The 25,043-nt window shown below is 36.4% G+C and overlaps 1 protein-coding gene across 1 annotated transcript; it reads left to right on the forward strand.

Moving 5' to 3' along the window:
- Positions 1-1,059: 1,059 nt before the first annotated feature.
- Positions 1,060-23,853, forward strand: LOC113064548 (protein bicaudal D homolog 1-like). Its single transcript, XM_026235404.1, has 9 exons — positions 1,060-1,610; positions 10,925-11,137; positions 11,244-11,396; positions 13,785-14,258; positions 15,514-16,635; positions 17,724-17,875; positions 19,039-19,249; positions 23,175-23,236; positions 23,536-23,853. Exons 1-8 carry the CDS (start codon positions 1,386-1,388, stop codon positions 23,208-23,210), a joined length of 2,586 nt encoding a protein of 861 aa, XP_026091189.1. The 5' UTR covers positions 1,060-1,385; the 3' UTR covers positions 23,211-23,236; positions 23,536-23,853.
- The last annotated feature ends 1,190 nt before the right edge of the window (positions 23,854-25,043 follow it).

Here is a 25,043-nt window from a genome sequence, read left to right on the forward strand (position 1 = left end):
TGTTTATCTGTGTTTACAACCTCTATGCAATGAAGCGAAATCCCACTATCTCGGTGTTATCAGTGCACCCTTCTGACTACGTTATTTAATTGATTAACATGAGGATTATTCAATATTTTCTGAGTGATAAAATAAATGTTGGATCAGGGATTTCTGTGGAGTAAAACACGTTAACATGGTGAACAGTGACGCAGACTTACAATACACTACGACAAGTATATAGGTTACGTGAAAGGCCTATAATCAAAGTACCTTTCAATTATATAATAATTAATGCGCAGTCTTGTTTGCATTATCATCAATATTCGCTAGACTTCTGCCCTCTTGTGGCATTTTTAGCAAAAAAAAAAAAAAAACTCCTCAAACAGACTGAAATAGACCTATGCATTGTTTATATAAAACTAATTTGAGGATATGCATGACTAAATTACGTAATTACAATATAAATTTAATTGTAATTAGTTACAGTTACTGAGAAAAAAAATCTGTAATTAAATTACAATTACTTATAAAAATGTTTTTTTTTTCACACACAACGACATACAGATTTAATTGTTTTTTCACAAATTGCAGTGCTGCTCTAAAATATGAGACACCAATGTTTCAGGAGTTAAGGACACAGGATAGGACGTATTTTGATAAATAAAGATATGGAGAAGAGTCACATTTTATATTAAATCTAATATTATTAGATACGTTTTATATACACAAATGTAAATGGTCGGAAAGGAAGGCCAGTATCTCCCAAAGCTGACTTAGGGATTTATGTTAATACTCTTCAAGGATTTTCAAGTCGGAAAGCAACCAGAACTATGAAAATGCTTAAAGAACTAAACTCCGACTCACTATTGTTAATATTATTGATAGGCCTACCCTCCTTGTTTTTATTATTATTTTATCTTCCTTTTTCTTTCCTAAAATGTGATTGTCCTGTTTGTTATATTTAATTATGGCATGAAAGTTAATTATTCAGTATATACAAATAAAAAAAAAAGGAGCAGCTTATGAATATTAATTAAGTCAAGCAACGTCGGCGCGACTCGATTCATATGCATGAGCTGCAGCAAGATGCGCTGACGTCACAGCAGGAGGAGAGCAGAAGTGAGCCGGGCCACTCTTCTCCATCCTAGCGATGATGGCGTCCCCACACCCATGAGCAAGCAGAAAAAGACGAGGAAGAAAGAAAGGAAGAAAGAAAGAAAGCGAGGCCCCTTTCAGGATCGCGATGATTAATTTTTGCTTCGGACTTCAGTTCGTTCGTCTTTTGTTGCTGATATGTCCGGATCATTGACTTTGTGTTGGAGGTTGGGGTAAGGCGCAGGTGCCTCCATCCATCCGTTCATCTATCCGTCCATCCAGCGCAGTGGAGGGGCCGGGCCGGCCCGATGGCTGCTGGGGGAGGTGGAGGAGGATGCGGGGAGTCGGTGGATCATTACCGGGCGGAGGTGGAGCGGCTGACCCGAGAGCTCGCGGAGGCGAACCGGGAGAAGGTCCGGGCGGCGGAGTGCGGGCTCGCGGTGCTGGAGGAGAACCAGAGCCTCAAACAGCAGTATGCGGAGCTCGAGGCCGAGCAGGAGACTCTCAGACAGGAGCTGGAGCAGCTGCAGGAGGTACAGCTCATTCTTCTGTAATAACAGTCACTGAAGATGCTTTTCAGACAACAGGCCTATTGTGCGCTAATGTTATAGAACAGAAAACAACAATTACATTGAATTGAATATTGCTAAGAAATAGGTTATGTTATGTTATGTTATGTTATGTTATGTTATGTTATGTTATGAAACAGAACAGAATATTGGGCAAAATCGGTTCATGTCATGTTATGAAAAGAATAGGAAATAGGAAATCTGAATAGAATAGGAAAAGAATAGAGAACAATAGAATGGAATTTTGACAAAAAATCAGCTGCTTGTGTTATTATTGCAAAGAATAGACTACTGCAAAAATCTGATGATGTCATGTTATGTTTGGAATAGAATACTGGTCAACTCATGTTATGCTACAGAAAAGAATGAACATTTTTTAAAAGTATAGAATATTGTCAAGTTATTATTGAATAGAGTATAGAATAAAATAGACTTGCAAACGTCTGTTCATGTCATGTTATGTTTTGGACAGGATATTGATAATATTTATGTTATGTTGTTTTTCATTATGTTCTTAAAAGAATAGAGATCAGTAGAATAGAACGTTGTCAGAAATCTGGTAATGTTATTATTTAAAAGAGTAGAATAAATTTGACGATTGCAAATAAATAAATACAAACATTTAAAAAATACATAAATAAAAAACTGTTCATGTTATGGTTTGCATAGAATATTGACAATATACTGTAAATGATATGTTATTTTGTGTTTTGTTATTAAAAGGATAGAAATCAATAGAATAGAATATTGTCAGAAGTATGGTAATGTTATAACTGAAAAGAGTAGAATAAATTTGATTATTGCAAATAAGTAAATACATTTTAAAAATAAATTAAAAAATACAAATCTGTTCATGTCATTTTATGTTTTGGAAAAGAATATTGACAACATATATGCTATATTTAGTTGTATTATGTTGTTGAAAAGGAAATAATTTTATGTTAGAGTGAAACAGAACAATAGAATAGAATATTGCAAAAAAAAAAAAAAAAAGGAAAATAATATAATTTTGCCCAAAACTTAAAGATAGATTGACATACAATATGTGTGTAGAACAGAAAACTGTAGAAGGAATTGTAGAATAAAATAGAATAGAACAGATTATAGTACAAAAAATGAATAAATGCTAGTCACAAAAATGTGACCCCCCCCCATGCCCTATGAAACTTAAAAAAGCAAAGCATGTGTAATTAATGTGCTGTAAACCATACGCACTAGAGTCTGTGCTATACTGTTCAATGGAGTCTGTGCTCTGACCTGAATAATGTCGTTTTGTGTCCACTGTGCTCAGAGATTGTGAGTCTGCTCATGCATGTTTGTTTGCAGCATTTATTTACAAAGTTGCAACATAGTTTCAGATATCTAGTTTTAAATTCTCAGCAGCTATCTCAAAAGGTCTGAGTAAACAGTTCTTCAACATGTTACCGTTACAGAGCCGCAGAGTAAATGGTGTTCTTGACCGATGCATGTATATTCCCACAGCCTGAGTTTATTCATAGCTTCATTAGTAGAGGCAGTGTACTCTTGCTGACTGCAGTGGACTGCGCTGAAGGTTAGCACAGCGATAATAAGATTGACAGAGTCACATAGAAACGCGTCTGCTTCAGGAGTCCTTCATATAGTACACTTGAGTGTCAAAGACTATCATTAAAACCCCCTAAAAATCCAAAGCGAAATGAAACTAAACTCCAGAGTAGATTGAATTACAGGCATAAGTCTGGCTGGATTTATGACTCTGTTTTAAAGAATCATATTATAATCTTAACTTTTGTTGTAATGGATGTGAATAAGGTTATAATAAGAATATGAGATTAAAATAAGAACTGGAGGTTTTGCTAATGCACATCTTTATTTGGCTGCTTCGTTTCTTCATTAAACCTCAATGAACTTTATTGATCGTTGACTTACAGATCAGAGCTCTGTGCTGGAAATTGCTCACAAATTTGCCATTGATCGATATTCTTCAGTGACTTCAGATAATAAGAGAACTGGGATGAAAGCCATCATTGCATATCAAGATAATACCCAACTATTGGATAACATATTTCATTTTTATTTAGGTTGAACTGCATTTTATTGGTTCTTTTTGGATGGATGAATTATAAGTAAATTGTAAGTATGTTTTTAAATGTATAGCCAGAATTTCTTTCTTTATCCTTTGTAATAGATGGATTGTTTTTTGTTGCAAGTATATAGGAAGGTATCTTAGAAAGTAGTGCAAGTCAGTCTGTGATGACTAAATGCTTAAAATAAAATGTAAGCAGCTCACATTAGATTTTTTTAATTGTCATTAATTAATATTGCTCATATAATTTATTGTAATATGCATTGGTAATTAAATGCAATAGTAATGGTAATCTTGAGACATACCAGATGATAAAGGCAACTGCTGATACATTATTCATAAATGTCTATTTCTGACATACAATACTCCCCTACTATAACCTGAAACTGGAAAAGAGCAATAATATGCTTAAAAATGACAAACACACACAGACAAAAAAAAATAAATAAATAAATATATATATATATATATATATATATATATATATATATATATATATATATAATATATATATATATATATATATATATATAAATTAAATTAAATTAAATTAAATTAAATTAATATATATACTTTTTGTTGTTATTGTTGTTACAAAAGCATGTTTCCTTTGCAAAACCACAACCCCGTGAGCTCAGAAGCTTCCAGGAGCCTTGTGTGACCTTCCCAAGAATTCCCATTACAAACGGCCATTCATTAAAAAGCTTCATTATAGTTGTTTACTTGGAATCCACCGAGCACATGCATCATTCAGAGCGAGTCTCCCAATCACTTTTCCCACAGTCTTTCATAATGAACAAGAAGAGCTGACAGTTTATTGGCTGATGCCGGTTTACCTCCATTTGTAATATTGGTAGAATATAACAGTGTCTGTTGTGGCTTGTAAGCTGCCAATCAAACACAATGTCAACAGTTGTTCCTTTAATATCACAAATACAAGCAAACACTCAGATGTCGTCTTACTTCTCTGATATCCTCAGTATGAGAGCATTTTTTACTCCTACTGAGAGTCTTCTGAAGGCTTTGAGGATTGAATCTGTCTCAGAACGATAGGGATATCCGAGGCTGTGTCTTTTTCTAGTGGGAGTTTTTCCAACAAATCTAGATCTGAGAAAAACTGGGTTCTTGTGATCCTCTTGTGCATTTCTATGCTTTCGGAGGATTATATAATTAATATGATTGATGCAATAGCTTATTATTGTGGCCATTTACACATGAACTGTACAATGTTTACTTATTCGCTGTTAATGAGATGTTTAGACTCATAGCACTGCATTTGCTAATTGCTGATTGGTTGATGGTAATATGCATTAAGAGCATGCTGAAGTGGTTTCTGGATTGGTGTTTCTGGCGGTGCATCATGTTTGGCTTGTAATGTACATCAAATGAAAAATGCAGAGGTGCATTAGTTGCAGCAGCCCGGAGCTAAAAGCATCAGTCGGCAGAGCAGCATGTCTCAATGCAGCTCAAGTGTGTTTGAATGTGTGCAGATATCAGAATAGGTATCCAAAATAACCTGGGAAAAACCTGATGGATATGTGGGTTTGAAGTGATGAAACAGTAGATAAAGTGTTGAGAATAAAGGCACTTTGTGACCTTTAAAACAAAGGCTTGTGCTTTATCTTTTTGAAATAATTCAGTGACGGATTTCTTCAGAGTTCATGCCGAGTTCCTGATGTGCTCGGCCCGGAGCTTGGACACACTGAGTTATGAATTATGGATGGGACAGATCCAGGCTCTTAGGGGGAGACATGTGAACGTCAGGTTGTATAATACACACAGAGAAAAATTCGCTGCATAATTCATGTGATGAGTGATGCCATGCACTTGACTTCAATAAAACATCCAGGTCAGATTTAAGCATAATATCATAAGAAAAAAAAGCCTAATTAATTAGCATAAAGAAAATTAAGCCTATTTAATTAAGCCCAGGATTAAATATTACATTCTTTATCATGAGACTTAATCACATGGAAACTCTCCATTTTGTATTTTTTTGTATTATGTTTTTTATATTTTTTTTAATTATTTTTATGCTCAGATGTGTCATTAATGTAATACAATGCTAAATCTAACAATATATTGAAATAATATATCTTTAGTATGAATATATATATATATATATATATATATATATATATATATATATATATATATATATATATTAAATATATGGAATTTATATTTTATAATTTTTTTCACATTTAATTTTTTCTTTTTTAATATTTGTCAAACATGCTTATGCTTCATGAATAGCATACTGTATAAAATATGCTTAATTTTCTTGCATCTATATATATATAATATATATATATATAAAAAAAATATATATATTTTTTTTGATGTTGGCATGTTTTTGTAACACACAACTGCTTATTTTATTGGCTCTATCTGATTCATATATGTTAACTTTTATTGATCATATACAGAATTTCAATATACATACCAGTTAATATATATAGTATATATCTCTCAAGCACACTTTTACAAACTCAGGCAAGGGCAAAGCTGTCAGTAATTAATGATTATTTTGTTTAACGCAACAAGAAACTCACGAAGGCGTCCTTTTCACCAGCTCTGTCTCTCACAAGCACTGTACAACATGCATCTAACAGACATCATGTTTCTGTTGCAGCGCCATCTGATCTGATTCTTGTACAGAAATAACCTGACTTTGAGCTGCTTTGGAGCTCTGCTGCTGCTGCAGAGAGGGTCACATATAAAGGTTCACTGCACCCACGGGCCTTCATATCGATCCCTGTATCTGTGTGGAGCTCCCTCCAGAAAATGATAATGCTTAGCTTACCGCCTGCCTCTCACTGTTTAAACCAGACAGACAGAGAGAAAGAGAGACAGACAGAGAGACAGACAGACAGATAGATAGATAGATAGATAGATAGATAGATAGATAGATGTGTAGAGAGATAGAGAGAGAGAGAGAGAGAGAGACGGAGGGCTGCTGTGCTTCAGCTTTGTCTTTGTGAAGAAAGAGAATCTCCTGGGTGATTTTCACAGCCTCTCTGTCTCTCTGTGTGTGTGTGTGTGTGTGTGTGTGTTGTGCGTGTTTGGCTCTCATGCAGTCAGTCAGACAGATCTGTTGAAGTTTCACTTTACTTGAAACAGTTTGTTCTTTTGGAATGTTTGGAAACGTCATCAAAGAGTTGACATCAAACATCAAACAGAGATTAGGAGGAGTATGATAAAAACACTTTAAACAATTCAAAAAAACTTGTGAAAACAAATATAAATCGTATTTAAATATAATTAATATATAAATAAGACATCCAAGTGTATTTATATAAATATTATGCATTTAAATTCATTTAAATATCTCATTAAAATATAAATAACTATGTTTTATCTGAAAATAAATATTTTCATTGCCACATATCCTTCTCAAACTAGTAACCACTGAGGTAAATTAAGTGTAAACGTTGGTCACTTTTCACCATGTTTATTTTATCCTATGTATGGAGGTGAATCACAGTGACTCAGGGCTATATCTCTCCAGTCTGCTTCCTGTCATGTGATACATGAATGTACTGTTCCTCATGCCGCTAACATCTGATACTCCCTATAATTAAGTGCATACCGTGCAGTGTTATGTTAGTAATGTTTATATAATTACTTATTAATATGTTTAGTATTTTTATGTGCTTTTGCCATTTACATTAGCTTTTTAATCTATTTAGCTTATATTCATTTCATCATTATTTCAATGAACTGTTTCAATTTAATTAATAATTTAACATTTTTAAAGTGTATAATAATTTCATTCAGTGAATAACATAAATTCAGTTCATCTTAATAACATTTATAAAATACATTTAAAAGCTTTTTAATGAGATCCGGTCAAAAGAGCTCAGATTGTGACTGTGATGATATTGATGCTTAAGAATATCATTATGAAATATTATCGACAGACTGTTGTTGGAAAAGAACATGATTTTGTGCTTGATTTATTAGGCATGCTGGATGTGATATCATGCATGTAATTAATATTATCTAACAAATGCTTTTGGCAAGAGCCAGAACTGGACTCGGATCAGCCGAAACGTTTAACCTTGCAGATTACTGACCCGCTGCCATGCTTTTTATAATACTGCACGACAATTATCTATTTAATTTGTGTTTATTCCACATCATAAGGTCTAAATCAAGACACAATCAAGTTACTGATTTGTGGGATAAATAAAGCGTGATAAGAGTCCTGTGATAAAGGCTCAGTGCGTCACTCATTATATCACACCATATTATTACTGAACTGATGAATTATAGTCTCAGGACGTCTTGAGGCACGTCACAAAAATGTTTGCTCAGCACAGTCTATATTTTGTCTTTTGTGTCCTGTCCCAATCACATATGGCAAGTTTTCCCATAATTCACTGCTGCACAGCCCTAAACGTCACCGCTGTACAGTTAAAGTCACTTCTAACTAGATTTTTGACTATATATTGAATAAAACTGGCTGCATTGATGCAAGGATGTTGTGAATGGTTACCAGGGTGTTGTTATTTGGTTGCTAAGGTGTTGTGGACGGTTGCTAGGGTGGTAAATGTGGTTGCTAGGTGGTTACTTTCTGGCCCAAGTCAAAAAGTTCTCCTCAAATGTGATTTTCTGGTAATACTTTACAAAAAGGTTTCATATACTAACATTACTTAACTACATTAGTTAACATGAACTAACAATAAATAATACAGTATTTTTCCTAATCCTAACGTAGATTTCAAAATGTAATATTTAAAATTTAAAATATTGAAACTATTTAAAAAATAGTTTCAGTTACTATTATTTTGAACTAACAATAAATAATATTCTCCTAATCCTAATGTAAAATTAAAAAATGTACTATAACAATTCAGTTTATATGCTATTATAGATTTTATTATTATTGGGAATTATATTTAAGCATTTCATAATGTGAATTCTATTTATAATCTTAATTGTAAAGTTTTTGCAATTTTCTTGTTTTTGTAAATTTTTATTGTTTATTAAGTTACATTTTTATATATTTAGTTTTAGTTATTTTAATACTTCAATTTATATTTTGATTCTATTTTATTTTAATGCATTACATTGTTTTTAATTCATTTTTATTGTATTTTATTTTATTTTATGTTAGTTATATATATATATATATATATATATATATATATATATATATATATACATATATATATATATTTTTTGTTCTTTTTTTTTTGTTGAAGTAATTAAATTTGTTTATGGTTTTAGTTTCCATTTAAACTTATGATAATATCCCTGATCTTTTGACATTAATTATAATGCTTTGTGAACTACTATTTTTGTTAACATAATATTTTTTTTATATTTTATTATTATTATTAAACATTAACAAAGATGAATAAATAAATAAAATATATTGCTGATTGTTAGTTCATGTTATCTGTTATCTTTATTATTACATTATGTTAAGCTAGTTTTGACCCCACTATATTGTCCAGTTATAAGAGATTTGCCTGGTGTTCATAGACCCTCTCAAGGGGAAATTCTATCCCAAAGTTTAATAGAATTAGGTGTGTGTTCAAATGATTTGAGCAATAGTAATAGTGAGTCTTGATTTAACAAACCCCACTAAATAATTCAAGAGTTCAACCCCGACTCTGATCTCATCCGAGTGTAAAAACAGCTCTCTTTCACTGACTGACCATGAGGGAGAGTTTGATTAAATTTCCAGCTGATGGAAAACCCCAGTGGCATCTTTTTGAAAGGCTCCATTGCCTTCCTCTGATAGCAGAATAAGACTCATTCGGCTCTCTCTCCATTACAGTGACGCTCTCTCACACAGTAAAGCGGACATTCAGCAAATTCTATGGTCATTCTGCCTCCGATCATGCATGCTGTTATCAGTTCTGTCCCATGATGCACTGCTCCATAAGTCTGTTATTTCTCCTGTCATTCCTCATACCTGGAGCATTGAGCTCCTCTACACCTCCTTATTGATTTTTCACACTATGAGCTTTTCTCAGTGTCTTATGGAAGATCACTGTTGTCATTAATTCCCCTCACGTTTTTCAGATTATGGACAATCTTGCCTGAATTTGCCTGAACCGCATCATTGTCTCCTGTACTTTATAGCTTCCCCTTTTTATTGGAGTTTTTTAGATATTTAATCCATGGTTATTATCATTAACTAGAACTAAACATTTGTGTTAATTGAAATAAGAGCAGAAATAAAGGTAAAACATTAAGATTAAAATAAAATATGAGAGAAAGAAGCTAAATGAGAATTTGAAATGTTGCCTTGGCAGATAAACCTGGAATAATTTTAAACTGAAGCAATAAAATTATTAGTTGGGAATAAATGATAACTATAACTGAGCTAAAGCTAAAACTACAAAAATATATTAAACCTAAATAGTAATATTTATATGTAAAAAAAACCTAAAATTAAACTGAAAATCTAAAAATAAAAGCTAATTTAAAATATTAATAGTGTGACAGTATATAAGTAATACTAAAATGTGACTCTCAGATCACACATACATACTGTATCTACTTTTTAAGTAAGGAATCTTAGATTTTTGACATTATATATTAGAGCATGGACATCTTAGCATATGCTTTTGGTAAAAATGGCAAAACAAGATATTTCACATTTAAACCTGGATTTCAAGCACTGATGTGAATGTATTACAATTAAATAGTACTGTTAAAAGTATGTGCTTTACTGTTGATGTAGTACATGCTTTGGATTGTGATAGTACACAATACTGTTTCATAAAACTACAATGGTCTTACCACAAGGAATTAAAAGCATACTCTGTGAATACTTCAAAAATCCAACTTCAATAGTATTTTAGGTCCCTTTTGAAATACTATCACAAATCTAAATCCCAGATTGCTTTGTCGGGTACGGTTTGTGTTTACATGAAAAGTGTTGGTATCTAGCTATTCATTATACCTAAAAATGAATTAATATATATCACTTATAGATTAAAAACTGTTGGCATTGGATTCCTCCTTGTTATTATAAAACTGAAAAATGAATGCAAGGATTTCTAGCCCAAAATATCATGCACAGATGCATACTTTTTAAATGCATGTTACTGTATATTAAATGTACTGTTATTTGGGATGGACTAATCGTTATATTGCATACTATGCTTAAGGTACAAATTGTGATGCATCCAAATTGCATTTTATGCATGAATGTATTCCTTAATTTAGCATCTTTTTTAATCTTCCTCAGGCCTTCAGCCAGGCGTACACCACCCAAAGGAAGGTGGCTGAAGATGGGGAGACCAATGAGGAGACGCTGCTGCAGGAGTCGGCCACTAAGGAAGCGTACTACATGGGCCGCCTACTTGAGCAGCAGGCCGAGCTGAAGAGCAGCAGATCACAGGCGTCCTGCACGCAGGCTGAGAACGAGAGACTCAGCACCATCCTACAGGAGCTGAGAGAGGTCACAAACTCTCTAAATAAACAGCATAAATCCATTATTGGTTTGACATCTCAAATGTATCCCCGTGTTTAAATCTTTCTCTGTTTTCCCCTTCTGTGTCTCTCAGAGTAACGAGATGTTGGAGTTACAGAGAAACCAGATGAGAGAGGAGATCAGGGAGTTTAAGTTTCGAGAGGCCAGATTACTGCAAGACTACACCGAACTGGAGGAGGAGAACATCTCGCTGCAGAAACTGGTGTCCACGCTCAGGCAGAACCAGGTAAACACACTCAAGTTATCCCCTTCACACCGACACAGCTCTGGTGAGCAGTGTAGAACCATTACACACATTTACACTAAAGAAAAGACGGTTCTAATGTCTTAGCACTGGCCTTTCTGGACTCAGAACAAAAAAATAACGTAAATACAGAAACTACAGAAAACTATCTGATACAAAATAAGATCACTTCTATTATATGCAACATGTATTCAGTAGACAGACAAAATGTTACTATTTTTACTATGTTACTATATTTACCCATCCACCTGTAATTATAAGTATTATTATTAAAATTATAAACATTACGTGTGAAATAGTATTAGTATTTTTTACTTATAAGTACTGTACTTACATATTTTTATATTATATTATACAAACCTGATTCCAAAAAAGTTGGGACACTGTACAAATTGTGAATAAAAACAGAATGCAATGATTTCAATATTTTATTCAGAATACAAAATAGATGACATATCAAATGTTTAAACGGAGAAAATGTATAATTTTAAGGGACATGCAGTATGTGGTCTGGCATTGTCATGTTGGAAAATGCAAGGTCTTCCCTGAAAGAGACGATGTCTGGATGGGAGCATATGTTGTTCTAGAACTTGGATATACCTGAAAGTGACATTCAGCCAAGTATGGTGACCCATACTCAGAATTTGTGCTCTGCATTTAACCCATCCGAAGTGCACACACACAGAGCAGTGAACACACACACGCACTGTGAACACACAACCGGAGCAGTGGGCAGCCATTTATGCTGCAGCGCCCGGGGAGCAGTTGGGGGTTCGGTGCCTTGCTCAAGGGCACCTAAGACGTGGTATTGAGGGTGGAGAGAGCACTGTACATGCACTCCCCCCACCCATAATTCCTGCCAAACTCACAACCTTTCGATTGCGAGTCCGAGTCACTAACCGTCAGGCCACGACTTCCCTGCATTGATGGTGCCTTTCCAGATGTGTAAGCTGCCCATGCCACACACACTCATGCAACCCAACACCATCAGAGATGCAGACTTCTGAACTGAGCGCTGATAACAACTTGGGCTGTCCTCGTCCTCTTTAGTTCGGATGACATGGTGTCCCAGTTTTCCAAAAAGAACTTCAAATTTTGATTTGTCTGACCACAGAACAGTTTTGCACTTTGCCACAGTCCATTTTAAATGAGCCTTGGTCCAGAGAAAATGCCTGCGCGTCTGGATCATGTTTAGATATGGTGTCTTTTTTGACCTATAGAGTTTTAGCCGGCAACAGCGAATTGCACAGTGGATTGTGTTCACCGATAATGTTTTCTGGAAGTATTCCTGAGCCCATGTTGTGATTTACATTACAGTATCATTCCTGTATGTGATGCAGTGCCGTCTAAGAGCTGAAGATCACAGGCATCCAGTATGGTCTTCCAGCCTTGACCCTTACGCACAAAGATTGTTCCAGATTCTCTGAATCTTTGGATGATATTATGCACTGTAGAGGATGATAACTTCAAACTCTTTGCAATTTTTTCCCTGAGAAACTCCTTTCTGATATTGCTCCACTATTTTTCGCTGCAGCATTGGGGGAATTGGTGATCCTCTGTCCATCTTGACTTCTGAGAGACACTGTCACTCTGAGAGGCTCTTTTTATACCCAATCATGTTGCCAATTGACCTAATAAGTTGCAAATTGATCCTCTTATTGCTACCTGTCCCAACTTTTTTGGAAAGTGTATTTGAACTCCAAAATGAGCCAATATTTGGCATGACATTTCAAAATGTCTGACTTTAAACATCTGATATGTTATCTATATTCTATTGTGAATAAAATATAAGTTTATGAGATTTGTAAATTATTCCATTCCTTTTTTACTCATAATTTGTACAGTGTCCCAACTTTTTTGGAATCGGGTTTGTACATATATTTAAATTGATATGCAAATAGTTATCACATACATTTAAGAACTATTTATAAAATTATTTATATATGTGTTTATGTTACATTATATTATACTTATTATTTTTTAATTCATATTTAAATAGCTTCAGACTTATTGATTACTATAGATTTTATTTTTATATACATTTATGAACTTATAAGTCTTTCTATATATTTTAAGTTATACTTACATTTAAGTTGATATTCAAATATCTTGTGACCAATTAAATACTATAAAATAATATTTATTTTTTATACATATTTATAAAGAATTTTGATTTTACATTACACATTTTTTAATTGATATTTTAAAAACTTCTGACCGTTCACAGTCACAGAGGACATACTTGCACAAAATTGTATTACTTTAAATGTTAAAATAAATTCTCAAAACTAGTTGTAAATGCTTTATGCATCATATTTGTTTGTGGCAGGTTATGTAGAAACGGTCTCGGATATTCTCTGTTTTTATCAGGTGGAGTACGAGGGCTTGAAGCATGAAATCAAAGTTCTGGAGGAGGAAACAGCTCTGCTTAAAAGCCAATTAGAAGATGCGCTGCGCCTGAAGGACATCTCTGAGAACCAGTTGGAGGAGGCTTTGGATTCTCTGAAAAGCGAGCGAGAACAGAAGTACGCTTTGCGCAAGGAATTAGCACATCATCTAACCGTGTGCGACGGGGGTTTCAGCTCAGGCTGTGCGCACCTGATCGCCCTGACCTCAGCGCCACCTAGTGGCAGTGCCACCCCGACAGCCGCCACATCACCCAGCAGTGAGGACGGTGGCAAGTGCAATGGGCACATGCTTCAAGGCGCGGCGGGATCAGTTTTGAGCCGACTGAATGGAGACTTCAGGCCATCGAGTTTGAGGAAGACTGAAATTCTGACCCCTGACCTCTTTAGTGAGCTAAATGGCCCTGAAATCCTGAAACAAAGACAACAGCTTCAGCAGGTCAGTGTGGAGGGTGGGGCCTATGTTAGCCACACCCATATAATGAATATATAAACGGCATAAACATATATAAACATTTCTATTAGCATGTATTGATTTTTGTACAGCAAAGCTTTATGTTGCCAGCCCAGAGGTATAATACATTTACCTCTTTAATATTTCTTTCATATATCCTTTGGTTGTTGTTTTCTTCTCTTAATTAACCTATTTTTAAAGCTTTTTAATCTCATCTTTCATGCTCAAGATCCTAAATAGTGAAAAACGAATGCTGCATTGCTTTAGGCGTTGTTCTGTTTACAACGGGATGCTGCAGTGTCGTGGGATGAAATATGAGACCACCATACACACTAATGGGCCATGCTACTAGCTTATTTATATCCTTCCAGTCACAAGAGATCACTGTTCCTACAGTGCAAGTTTATTTGAGTCATATATATTCATATGAACTTTGCATCTATGGGTTTACATTGATCATGCATTAACTGTGCAAAATGCACTGATCATGTCTGATTCACGTGTAAACTCATTTAGAAGAAACATATGAGACAGAGTTTATTAAATTAAGCATATCTCCATTAAGTCTCCTGAGCATTACAGTGCTCCTTTGCATGCATTAGATTAAGTCAGGACAGTACAAGCAAAACCATATGGCTATTTTGTCTTCCTTTTCAGACTGGTGCAAGCAAACATCCAAAACACATATTTAAATTTATTTTATTGCACTTTATCTATTTGCATTTGTAGATAAAATCAATTAAAATGTATATCTTTAAAATCCATTTTCTGTAAGTAGAGCTTCTATTATATAGAAATCTATATAATTGCAATATATATAAAAAGAGAGATAGAGAGTGTTAAGAGTAGAAGAAGTCCTATGTAAAAACTATTAATTGTAATATGTCAACAAAATGAAACAAGAATTTTGAATCTGGCTTCGTCCAATGTTTTCTATCCTGAAAAGATATGCAAATTAGTGCATATTAAATTGCATAATGCATAATTTGCATACATATTGCTAGACATAACATTTCAGAAAACTTGTATTACAAAACTGTTGTCTTAATGTACTGTGATTAATCAATGAGGAAAGCATGGTGATATCTATGTTAAATAAGACCTTGTTGGTTGACCTGCTTCACTAGATAGATATTACTGTTGTTTTTCATGGCTACGATGGTTTATCGTCTAGACCAGCATCAGGACTAACCAGTATACACCAAATAAAGTCATTAGTTGACTTGTTTATTTGCCGCAGGTGGAACGTGAAAAAGCGTCTTTGCTCAACAGCTTGCAGGAATCACAGGCTTTGCTCCGTCACACACAGGGGGCGCTGACGGAGCAGCAGGAGAAGGCCAGTCGATTGGGCGAGCGATTCCGGAAACTTCGCCGCATGCGCAGCAGCAAGGAAACCAAGGGAGAAGAGGAGGACGAAGAAGAGGAGACAACATGCGTCCCTAGCAGCCAGGAAGGACTGAGTCTGGAATTGCTGCAATGTAAATACAGGGTGGCTGTGACAGAGGTGGTTGGACTGAAGGCGGAGCTTAAGGAGATGAAAGATAGATATAATGAGAGCGTGGAGGCAAGATTGCGGGCGGAGGAGCAGGGCAAGGCGCAGCTGCAAGCATTGGAGACACAAGTGGCACAGCTGGAGCACAGGTGCAGGGAAAGCCGGGAGAAGGCGGTGAATCTGGAACGTGAGCTGCGGGCATCCACTAACACAGGCTTGGAGACGCAGGGAATCCTGGGAACTGCCCAAGAAGAGCTGGCGACATTCAGTGAGGAGTTAGCGCAACTTTACCACCACGTCTGCCTGTGCAATAATGAGACACCCAACCGCGTTATGCTGGAGTACTACCGGCAGGGCCGAATACCAACGCGCATTTCCACCCCTGGCCACAAGGGGCAGGACGATCACCGTGTGTTTTTGACCCCGCGTCTCGCACGTCGTCTGGCGGCAATTAACGCTGCAACATCTGCAGAGTCTCGTAGCCCGTCGGACTCACCATCCAAAGATTCTCTCACTGCTGAGCAGAGCCCAGTCCGTACGCCACAGGGTTCACCCGTCGTTAGTGCCTCTTCCTCATCTTCATCGTCATCCCCAGCACCCGAGTCGGCCACGGGGTCCGACCTCCGCCGGGAACCCACCAACATCCACCACCTAAACGCCATCATCCGCGACCAGATCAAGCACTTGCAGAAGGCGGTGGACCGCTCACTCCAGCTGTCCCGCCAGAGGGCGGCCGCTAGTGAACTCGCCCCGCTGATGGACAAGGACAAGGAGGCCTGCATGGAGGAGATTCTCAAACTCAAGTCCCTCACGAGCACAAAGAGGGAGCAGATCGCAACCTTGCGCCTTTTGCTCAAAGCCAACAAGCAGGTAGGCTAATCAGCTCTATTTATTACCCAGCATCCTATTGATTGCCATGAGGCCTGTGAGTATTGAACCATGAGAGTCCTTAAATTGACTGAGACTCTCTGACTTCTCATTAATGTTACTCTGTAGCTTCTACATTTCTTGGTAGAACGGTTATGTTTCCACATTTTGTGGCTACAGTAGTCTTGAGTACCTAGATTATTAACCATTGGCATTAAGTCTTTGTCTACTTTGCCACTTACTCTGACATCTAATTTCTCGGTGAAACGTTTAATTTTGTAACACGAGTTGCCATCTTTCGCCTAGAATAGTTGCAAATTTTTTTCAAATGTTACATTTAATTTTTTTTAATGTTTTTTAAAATGTTTCTATATAGGTCACTATTTCTCGCTTAATTATAGTCTAGCGTACCAAGATTTTAAACTATCAGCATCAAGTCTGGTTCAGTTTTCAACTTATTCCAATGTCTCTTTAATGTTCAACCACCCTCATCCACCTCACTATTTGTGGTTTGATTCACTCATGAAATGTTCCCTTTTTAAGTCCACTTACTGTACATTGTGAACACAAGTGCCTTAAACCAAACAGAGTAAAAGCCAAAGATCTGATGTCGCTAATCTGGCCAACATTGGCAAATCTAGCATTTAGTTAAAAGTTTAAATGCTCCGGTACCATGTAAACATGGCATTTGAGGCGGAGCGGTGTACCTCGACGGAGGCGTTTGATCTATAGCCAGTAAAATGAAATGTTGAAGAAAAGGGACCATTATATCCGACACATCATTTCTTTCTCTTTGTTGGCCACTGTGTGATATAAAGCATGTTGTATGACCCTTCCAGGCCAGAGATGATTAATGGACATTACGATTTATAGATCCAACTCCATAGAGAAAGTGCTGTGCTCTGTGGGCCACAAAGTGATTACTGCATCCATGATTATGTGCAAAGACACACAAGAGGAGTTCTTAGTTACTACCACCTTCAATGGTCGTAATGAATCAGTGCTTTCTTATGTAGTCTATATTATATCAGCAGTGCTTAATTAACTTATTGTTGGCAGAACTAGTTGTTTGTTGGTTGTAATGCTCACAGACGGCTGAGGTGGCTCTGGCCAACCTGAAGAGTAAATACGAGAACGAGAAGACAATGGTGACTGAGACCATGTTGAAGCTGAGGAACGAGCTAAAGGCCTTGAAAGAGGACGCAGCCACCTTTTCTTCCCTCAGAGCCATGTTTGCCACACGGTGAGAAATATGCAACATTCAAAATTCATTTTGGAGTTCATTTCAATGAACCATACAAACAAACAAATACTGCAAAATAGCATATAATCCAAAGTGACAAAAATCGCATTTTGTTGCACTACACAACTACTCGCTGGGAAAAGTAGCTTGCTACTGGAAAAGTATTTCGTATTTTCCAGTTGTCATATAATGCTGAGATTCTGTTTAAGTTAGTTGCTTTACAACATCCACTGGTGCGGTATGCTGACAGCATCATATACGAGTTTAGAGACTAAAGCCGAAGCTATATCTGACAAGATGAGCATTTTTTCCCATCTGTGATTTTGATTATTTTTGCTGTTCAGGGCACAATCAGGTGGACAGATGACTGAATAAGGAGCCAACCAGAGCTTTCACAGCACATCAGAGTGGATGTTTACTAATTAGGGATGTGTGATGCAGAAAAATGCAATTGCTAATTTTAGATTTTCTTGGTGTGGGGGGTGGTGGGGTTTTTGCATAGTAGGTAATTATTATTTTTACTGCTACTACTATATAAAAAAGAAACAAAACAAGAAATATTCCTAGTGTAATATTTAAAAAACCCAAAAAAAAATAAAAAAATAAATAAATTGTTACAACATCCAGCTTTTGGTTGAAAGCCGCGTAGAAGTTTTTTTTAAATAATTAAATTTTTTTTGGTTATTTATCAATATGACTATTTAATAATATAGGCCTATATCTAATAATTTTTACTACTACTTAATAAAAATATTAAACCTAATAAATAATTAAATAATAAATAGATTAATAAAATAAATAAATACATATATTTTTTTATTCTATAAATTATAGATACTAAACACAAAAATTATACTATTGTAATATTTCACTGTAAAATAAAAAAATATGTATTTATAAAAAAAAATATTTTCTAGTTTTTGTTCTAAAACCACAAAAAGCCCTTTAAAGTTTTTTAAGTTCATAAACACTTCTAATAACAACTTTGGAAAGATGGTTGTCACATATTGCATTCCCAAATGCACATAATATGCAACATTTACTGTCAACTAAGATACTGAAGACACCAGATTTTAACGATTATTTATTGAAATAATCAGTTTGGTTTCGATAAATTGTTCAGCACAAATACTAATTTCTATTTTCTCCTCCTCTCTGATCAGGTGTGATGAGTACGTGTCTCAGCTGGACGAGATGCAGAGACAACTCGCGGCGGCGGAGGACGAGAAAAAGACACTCAACTCTCTCCTCCGCATGGCCATCCAGCAAAAACTCGCCCTCACGCAGAAACTGGAAGACCTGGAGTTCGACCAAGAGCAGTCGCACCGCCCCCGCCTGGCAAAAACGTCCCGGCTGAGGAGAAGCACACCCAAAGTAAGTGGAACGCCAGTCCCGCCCCTTCCAGACACCCCTTTGACAATTACAGAGGTCCTTACGGCAGCAGCCGCCATCACCTCGCCCACCACACCCACCCAACCGTCCGCCCCCAACAGCCCACCCTCCCTAGAAGCCCCTTCGTCTCCCGCATCATCTTCCTCATCCTCCTGGACGCCCCCAACCACACCGTACCGTCACTGGACGATGGGCGTCCGGGCGTATGTTGTTGAACCACACACTTACACCAACCTCCTGGCCCGTCGCTATGCAAATGAGTCGCACTATTCCCCAGGCTCCGCCCCTTCCTCGCCCTACCGCTCGCCCCTATTGGCCAGTCGCCGCTCCGTGTGGAGCTCGTCCCAATCCCGCCCCCTTCCCAGCCACTTCCAGCGCTCTACATCCCGCTACACGCCTCCTTCGTCCACCTACAGCCCTTTGTATCCCAGAAACTACGGCTCCCAGCATCCCCGCTACTGACGGGTGCCGCAGAGAGGAGGAAACACACTGGTTTCTGTGTTTGAATGTTTCGGGGAGTGTTTTGTTTGTTTTTTAACTCAGGGATTTAATGGAGCACAAGTGGCCCGGCCTTCTTCAAAAGAGACTGTTGATCAGTTCTCAGGACACTGTGTTCTCTGTCCCGATCTGAGCGCACGTGGACTGTCCAATTACGCGAATGAGGGACTTTAAGACAGATTCAACAGGATGTGACGTTATCAGAATCAGATTTGGTAGTGGGTTGTTGGTGTGTGTATGAGACTGAATGTGTGATTGTCACATGATTTGAACACTGAGAGTCATTTAAGTGGTTGATTTGTAACAACAAGATTTTATATGAAATGTCGATTGCAGTATCTGAGAAAGATGGCTATGTTTGGAATAGGGTACTAATGTACTATACAACGCACATTGCATACTACTGTTTTCAAATAATACACTGATAAAAAATTACTTTAGTGACAGTTTACTCACCCTCAGGTCATCCAAGATGTAGATGAGTTTGTTTCTTCAGATTTGGAGAAATGTAACATTCCCTCACTTGCTCATACCAATGGATGCTCTGCAGTGAATGGGTGCCATCAGAATGAGAGTCCAAACAGTTGATAAAAACATCACAATAATCCACAAGTAATCCACACCACTCCAGTCCATCAGTTAATGTCTTATGAAGCAAAAAGCTGCATGTTTGTAAGAAACAAATCCATAATTAAGGCATTTCACACCATAAACCGTCACTTATCGCCAAAATACAAGTTCATAATAGCATACCCAGTTTTCATTTTTTTTGTCAAACTATTCCTTTAAAATCTTATAAAATAAGTCAATAAAGTGGGAAAATGCTGTAGGACGTCAACTTTTTTGTGTTACATAGTGTGTACTGCATGCAAACTGCAGTATGCTATTCCAAACATAGCCAAAGTCACAGTGCCATCCAGTGGATAAACAGTGAAAATGTGGCCCATCCCATGTAATGGTGAGTTTGCAAAAATAGTTGAGTCTGGTTTATAGAAATATAAGACACTATTTGAATTTGCAGTTAAGATCAGATTGGGTCAGATGTGAACTCATTAATGTTGTGAGTGCTTATAAAGAACAGTGACGCTGCATTGAATATATGTTAATGGTGAAGGGATGCAATTGTCTAGAGATGACTAAATTCTCAGGGAATAACATTATTTGTTAGCTGTCTAACGGTGGCCAATAACATTGCAACGTTTTTTTTTTCAGCACATATGATCTGCAGCAGTGATTTACAATATAACAGATGCAGTGCTCATGTCCTGTCTAGTCAGTGTTCTTCTGTTTGTTGCACTTTTATCAGTTGCATTGATGTTTTTGTTGTTGTTTTTCCCCTTACATAATTATATTTAAGACACCATACTCCAAAACTCAAATAGCGCCGAAAGCATCTCTTAGAAAGGGACGTGCATGGGTCCAAACATCTGTCTTTTCTGTCCAAAAATTGCTGTATTTCATGAGAGGTGGCTGTTTCCTCCCATTTAACACCTTGTGTGACACTGACGGGCTGCACACTGGCCTTCTAGAGCTATATCAGACCCACACCAACCTACACCACATCACACAGTGCTTGAAGCATTTGACAGGTATCAAACCCTCAACCCAAGCCTGCCGTGATTTCCCTGCATGCCACTTTTTAACTGCTGTTTTTTGCTGAATACATTTTTTAAATATACTTTCTTTTTTTTCTTTTTTTTGAATAAATTGGTCCTTCTGCAATTGCTGTGATTTTTCCTACATAAAAAAATACATTGTTTCTTGAGTTTCAGTAAATCAAGAGTAAAAAAAAAAAAAAATTCATGGAAACGTCACCGCTATTATAGAAAGACTCAATTCTGATCCCAATTCAGCATTTAATTCATTATTGCTCACACAGGCCTCAGTATTGCATGAAATTGGAGTGTAAATTTCAGTTTAGCGCTTTATGACTTCTAGATCAATAATTAGGTGGCGATCTTTAAAAAGTAGGATCTTTTTTCTATTCTTGCTGTTTTATGCCGGTTTCCTACACTGAAGTCAAATCTGGGACTGATGAACGTTTGTTTTGGTTCGTACAGAGGGCCTCGTGTAATTATCTGTGATCAGACGGCAGTTTATGGGTGTTGTTTTCAGATCAGGACAGAAACCATGTGATACCTCCTCTCTGTCGCACCTGCGCAGCTGAGGCCTGATGCACACAAACAAACATGTTTGCACATGATCACATGATCATGACATCACTGCATCAAAATCTGAATCCCTGTGTGTCGCCGTCTCATTCAGTCCATCGTCCAGTTTTAGGGAACCTGTCAAATGCTTCTTGCTTCCCGCATCACTTTCTCTTTGATTTTCTCTCATTCATGTCGCGCTGCGACGTCTGCACTTGGTGGAGTTGTAGATGAATGTGTTTTCTAATGTGTGTGTTACTGTAAACAGACACTTTGTGCTAATGCAAAACACTTTTTGAGGGCAGACTGTTATTCATGTCCCTGTCTGCTGTCATATGCATGTGTATACAGTACACGGCCTACAGCAAAACACTGTACATGTCTGTTGTGAACTGGACTGTAATGTTGTATATTCTTCATATATACTGTAAATAACAGGTTTGAATGCATTGATTGAGTCTGCGTCCTCACTGTTTTTATAAATTGTCAAAGCATCAAGAAACAAGAAATGTGAATGTTTTAAAATTATCTATTGGAAAATGCACCTGGGAACAAGGTAGCTATAGTTTCTAGCTGTTCCAATCTAGTTTAAATGGTTGATAAGGAAGAAAATCAGCTCATTGGGACCTGGCTGGGCTTGTAGACCATTTTGGATCAGGAATAAACCAGCTATCTCAGAAAGCGGTTTGACATTGATGCTGTAATGTCACAATAGTGAGGTAAGTAGAAGCTGTGTCCCAATCTTTTGAATCATAATATTAGAATAAAAACATTCTATTCAGCGAAGAATCCTGTAAATAAGATACAAGTTGGTGCACTGCAAGATGCAAGCAGACACTGAAGACTGGAGTAATGATGCTGAAAATTCAGCTTTGACCACAGGAATAAATGACATTTTAAAATATATTATAAAACTATAATTATTTATATAAGTAGACTTATTTTCATAACATTTAAAAACAGAACAGTAATAAATATAATTTTTTTTATTATAAACAGAACTACATCATAGTACATTAAACATAGTATTTCAAAGGAGTCTATGTTATATTATTTATTTTTAAAGTGTGCATCCAAGCTTGCGTGTATTGACATGATTTTAAAATGACATTAATGCATTAATACTTACATGTAAATGCAAACAATAGTGTTTGCATGTCCAGGCAAAATTATATGCCTCAGTTCTCCCATACTGCAAAAGTGTGCACAAATTGTTGATAGTCTAGCTGTGTGAGAACTAATCCGTCAGTCTCTTCTAGAAAGTCGTCAACTTCCTCCTGCCTACCAAGAACTAAACACGCCGGACCCTGTTAACCTACAGGTAACCAAGTATGGAGTTGCTTTTTGATCAAAAGATTGAGAAAAAACTTGAGCAGCAAATCAGCACATTAGAATGATTTCTGAAGGATCATGTGACACTGAAGACTGGAGTAATGATGCTAAAAATTCAGATTTGCATCACAGAAATAAATTGCATTTTAAAATATATTCAATTAGAATTTATTTTTTTTTATTGTAAAAATATTACACAGTTTTACTGTACTTTTGGTTAAATATATGCAGCCTTGGATGCAACAACATCTGGAGTCCTCTGATTACTTTTCCCTCTTAACTGCCCAGGTCTCAGCACCCTGAAGCTTTTCTCCTCGATTCCCGCCTCCCCTAGACTAGATCTAAGGCACCGCTTGGAGCTTAAACACCACAGGAGTGCCTCACGCCCGCGACCTTACCGCACCGTGAGCCGAGTTCACTGGACACACTGCGGTGATGGCAGAGAGGCACAAGCCAAAGTACAACACAAGCCCTGAATGCTGATCACATGATGCTCTGACATCATGGTCATGTGGTCTCTTGTACATTTGCATCCTTGTCCAGCAGCTTTTTGCCTATGACACTTTTTTACACGCTAACTTAAGAAGTGTTCATGTTTCACAGTTTTGTCTGTTGAATGTGGTGATGTACAATCACTGATGGATGTTACAGAATGTGGACTGTTGAATACAAAGGGAAATTAGGAGGGAGAATTTTTTTTTTTTAAATATAAAACCTTAAATACTGATAATAGTACTATTATAATGGAATAATCACTGGAATTGTAGAGTAGTAAAAAATTAATATGCATTATTTTTCATAGTTCTATTTTATATATATATATATATATATATATATATATATATATATATATATATATATTATTAATAAAAAAAATTTTTACTTTAATTTGAATTTGGTTTATTAATTAAAAGCTGAATTTCCAAATAATTTTTTTTCTTTTTAGTTTTTTTTTTTAAATCTAATATTACCATTTTATTTATTATTTTACCTTATATTATGTAGACTATTATATCACTTTATTTCATATCTGTAAGTGCATTACTATAAATGCAATTTTTGGTTGTTTTTATTGACTGAAGTTTGACTTGAAGTTATTTTCTGTAATAATCAACAGCATGTTATATGTTGCTGATAGAGTATTTAAACTAGAACATTCAGGCTGGACTTACCAAAGCCTTTAAAATCCCCTGAAACTGAGGGAACAACATTTACCTAAAGACTGGACATTGGAAGATGCAGTAAGCTTATGTATCCTATTTTAAGCCTTACTCTTCGAAAACATATTCATTCAATGCCATAAACTACCTCTCTGTACATTTGTTTCAGATCATCACAGTCCATCCGATGGGAATGTTGCATGCGTGATTTTGTCCATGAGATATCATCACTATATAATCGTCTCTGTTTGCACTGCTGCTGAAGTGTGTATAATCTTGAACTTCTGCAACCCAGCAGCTATTTGAGCTGCAAGCACAAACACACACATACACAAAACCAGAGCATTCCAGCACTATCAGTTTTCAGTATGACTGTTAACCAAGACTAAGGATCACTAAAATGTCTTAACCTGCTGTTTCACTCACACTGGATCTCCTGACCGATTGTCCAAAGATCTGGACAATCCCATCATGCTCATTCGGACACTCAAACTTCCAACTTTATCAGCTATGAAGCCATCTAAAGTATTAACCATGTGGTATATTGTTTTTTATTTAATTGAAAATAACTGATATGCATTTTTGACCATTCATGTATGACTCAGTAGTCTTAGTCTCATGTATTTAACTAATTAA

This window comes from Carassius auratus, chromosome 4, assembly GCF_003368295.1.
Source record: "Carassius auratus strain Wakin chromosome 4, ASM336829v1, whole genome shotgun sequence".
Taxonomy (NCBI): Eukaryota; Metazoa; Chordata; class Actinopteri; order Cypriniformes; family Cyprinidae; genus Carassius; species Carassius auratus.

Bases quoted from the DNA above. Each gene is read 5' to 3' on its own strand.
- LOC113064548 (XM_026235404.1), top strand. From the start codon at position 1,386: ATGGCTGCTGGGGGAGGTGGAGGAGGATGCGGGGAGTCGGTGGATCAT. The intron at 1,611-10,924 runs GTACAGCTCATT...AATCTTCCTCAG, and splicing joins AGCTGGAGCAGCTGCAGGAG to GCCTTCAGCCAGGCGTACAC. The intron at 16,636-17,723 runs GTAGGCTAATCA...TAATGCTCACAG, and splicing joins TGCTCAAAGCCAACAAGCAG to ACGGCTGAGGTGGCTCTGGC.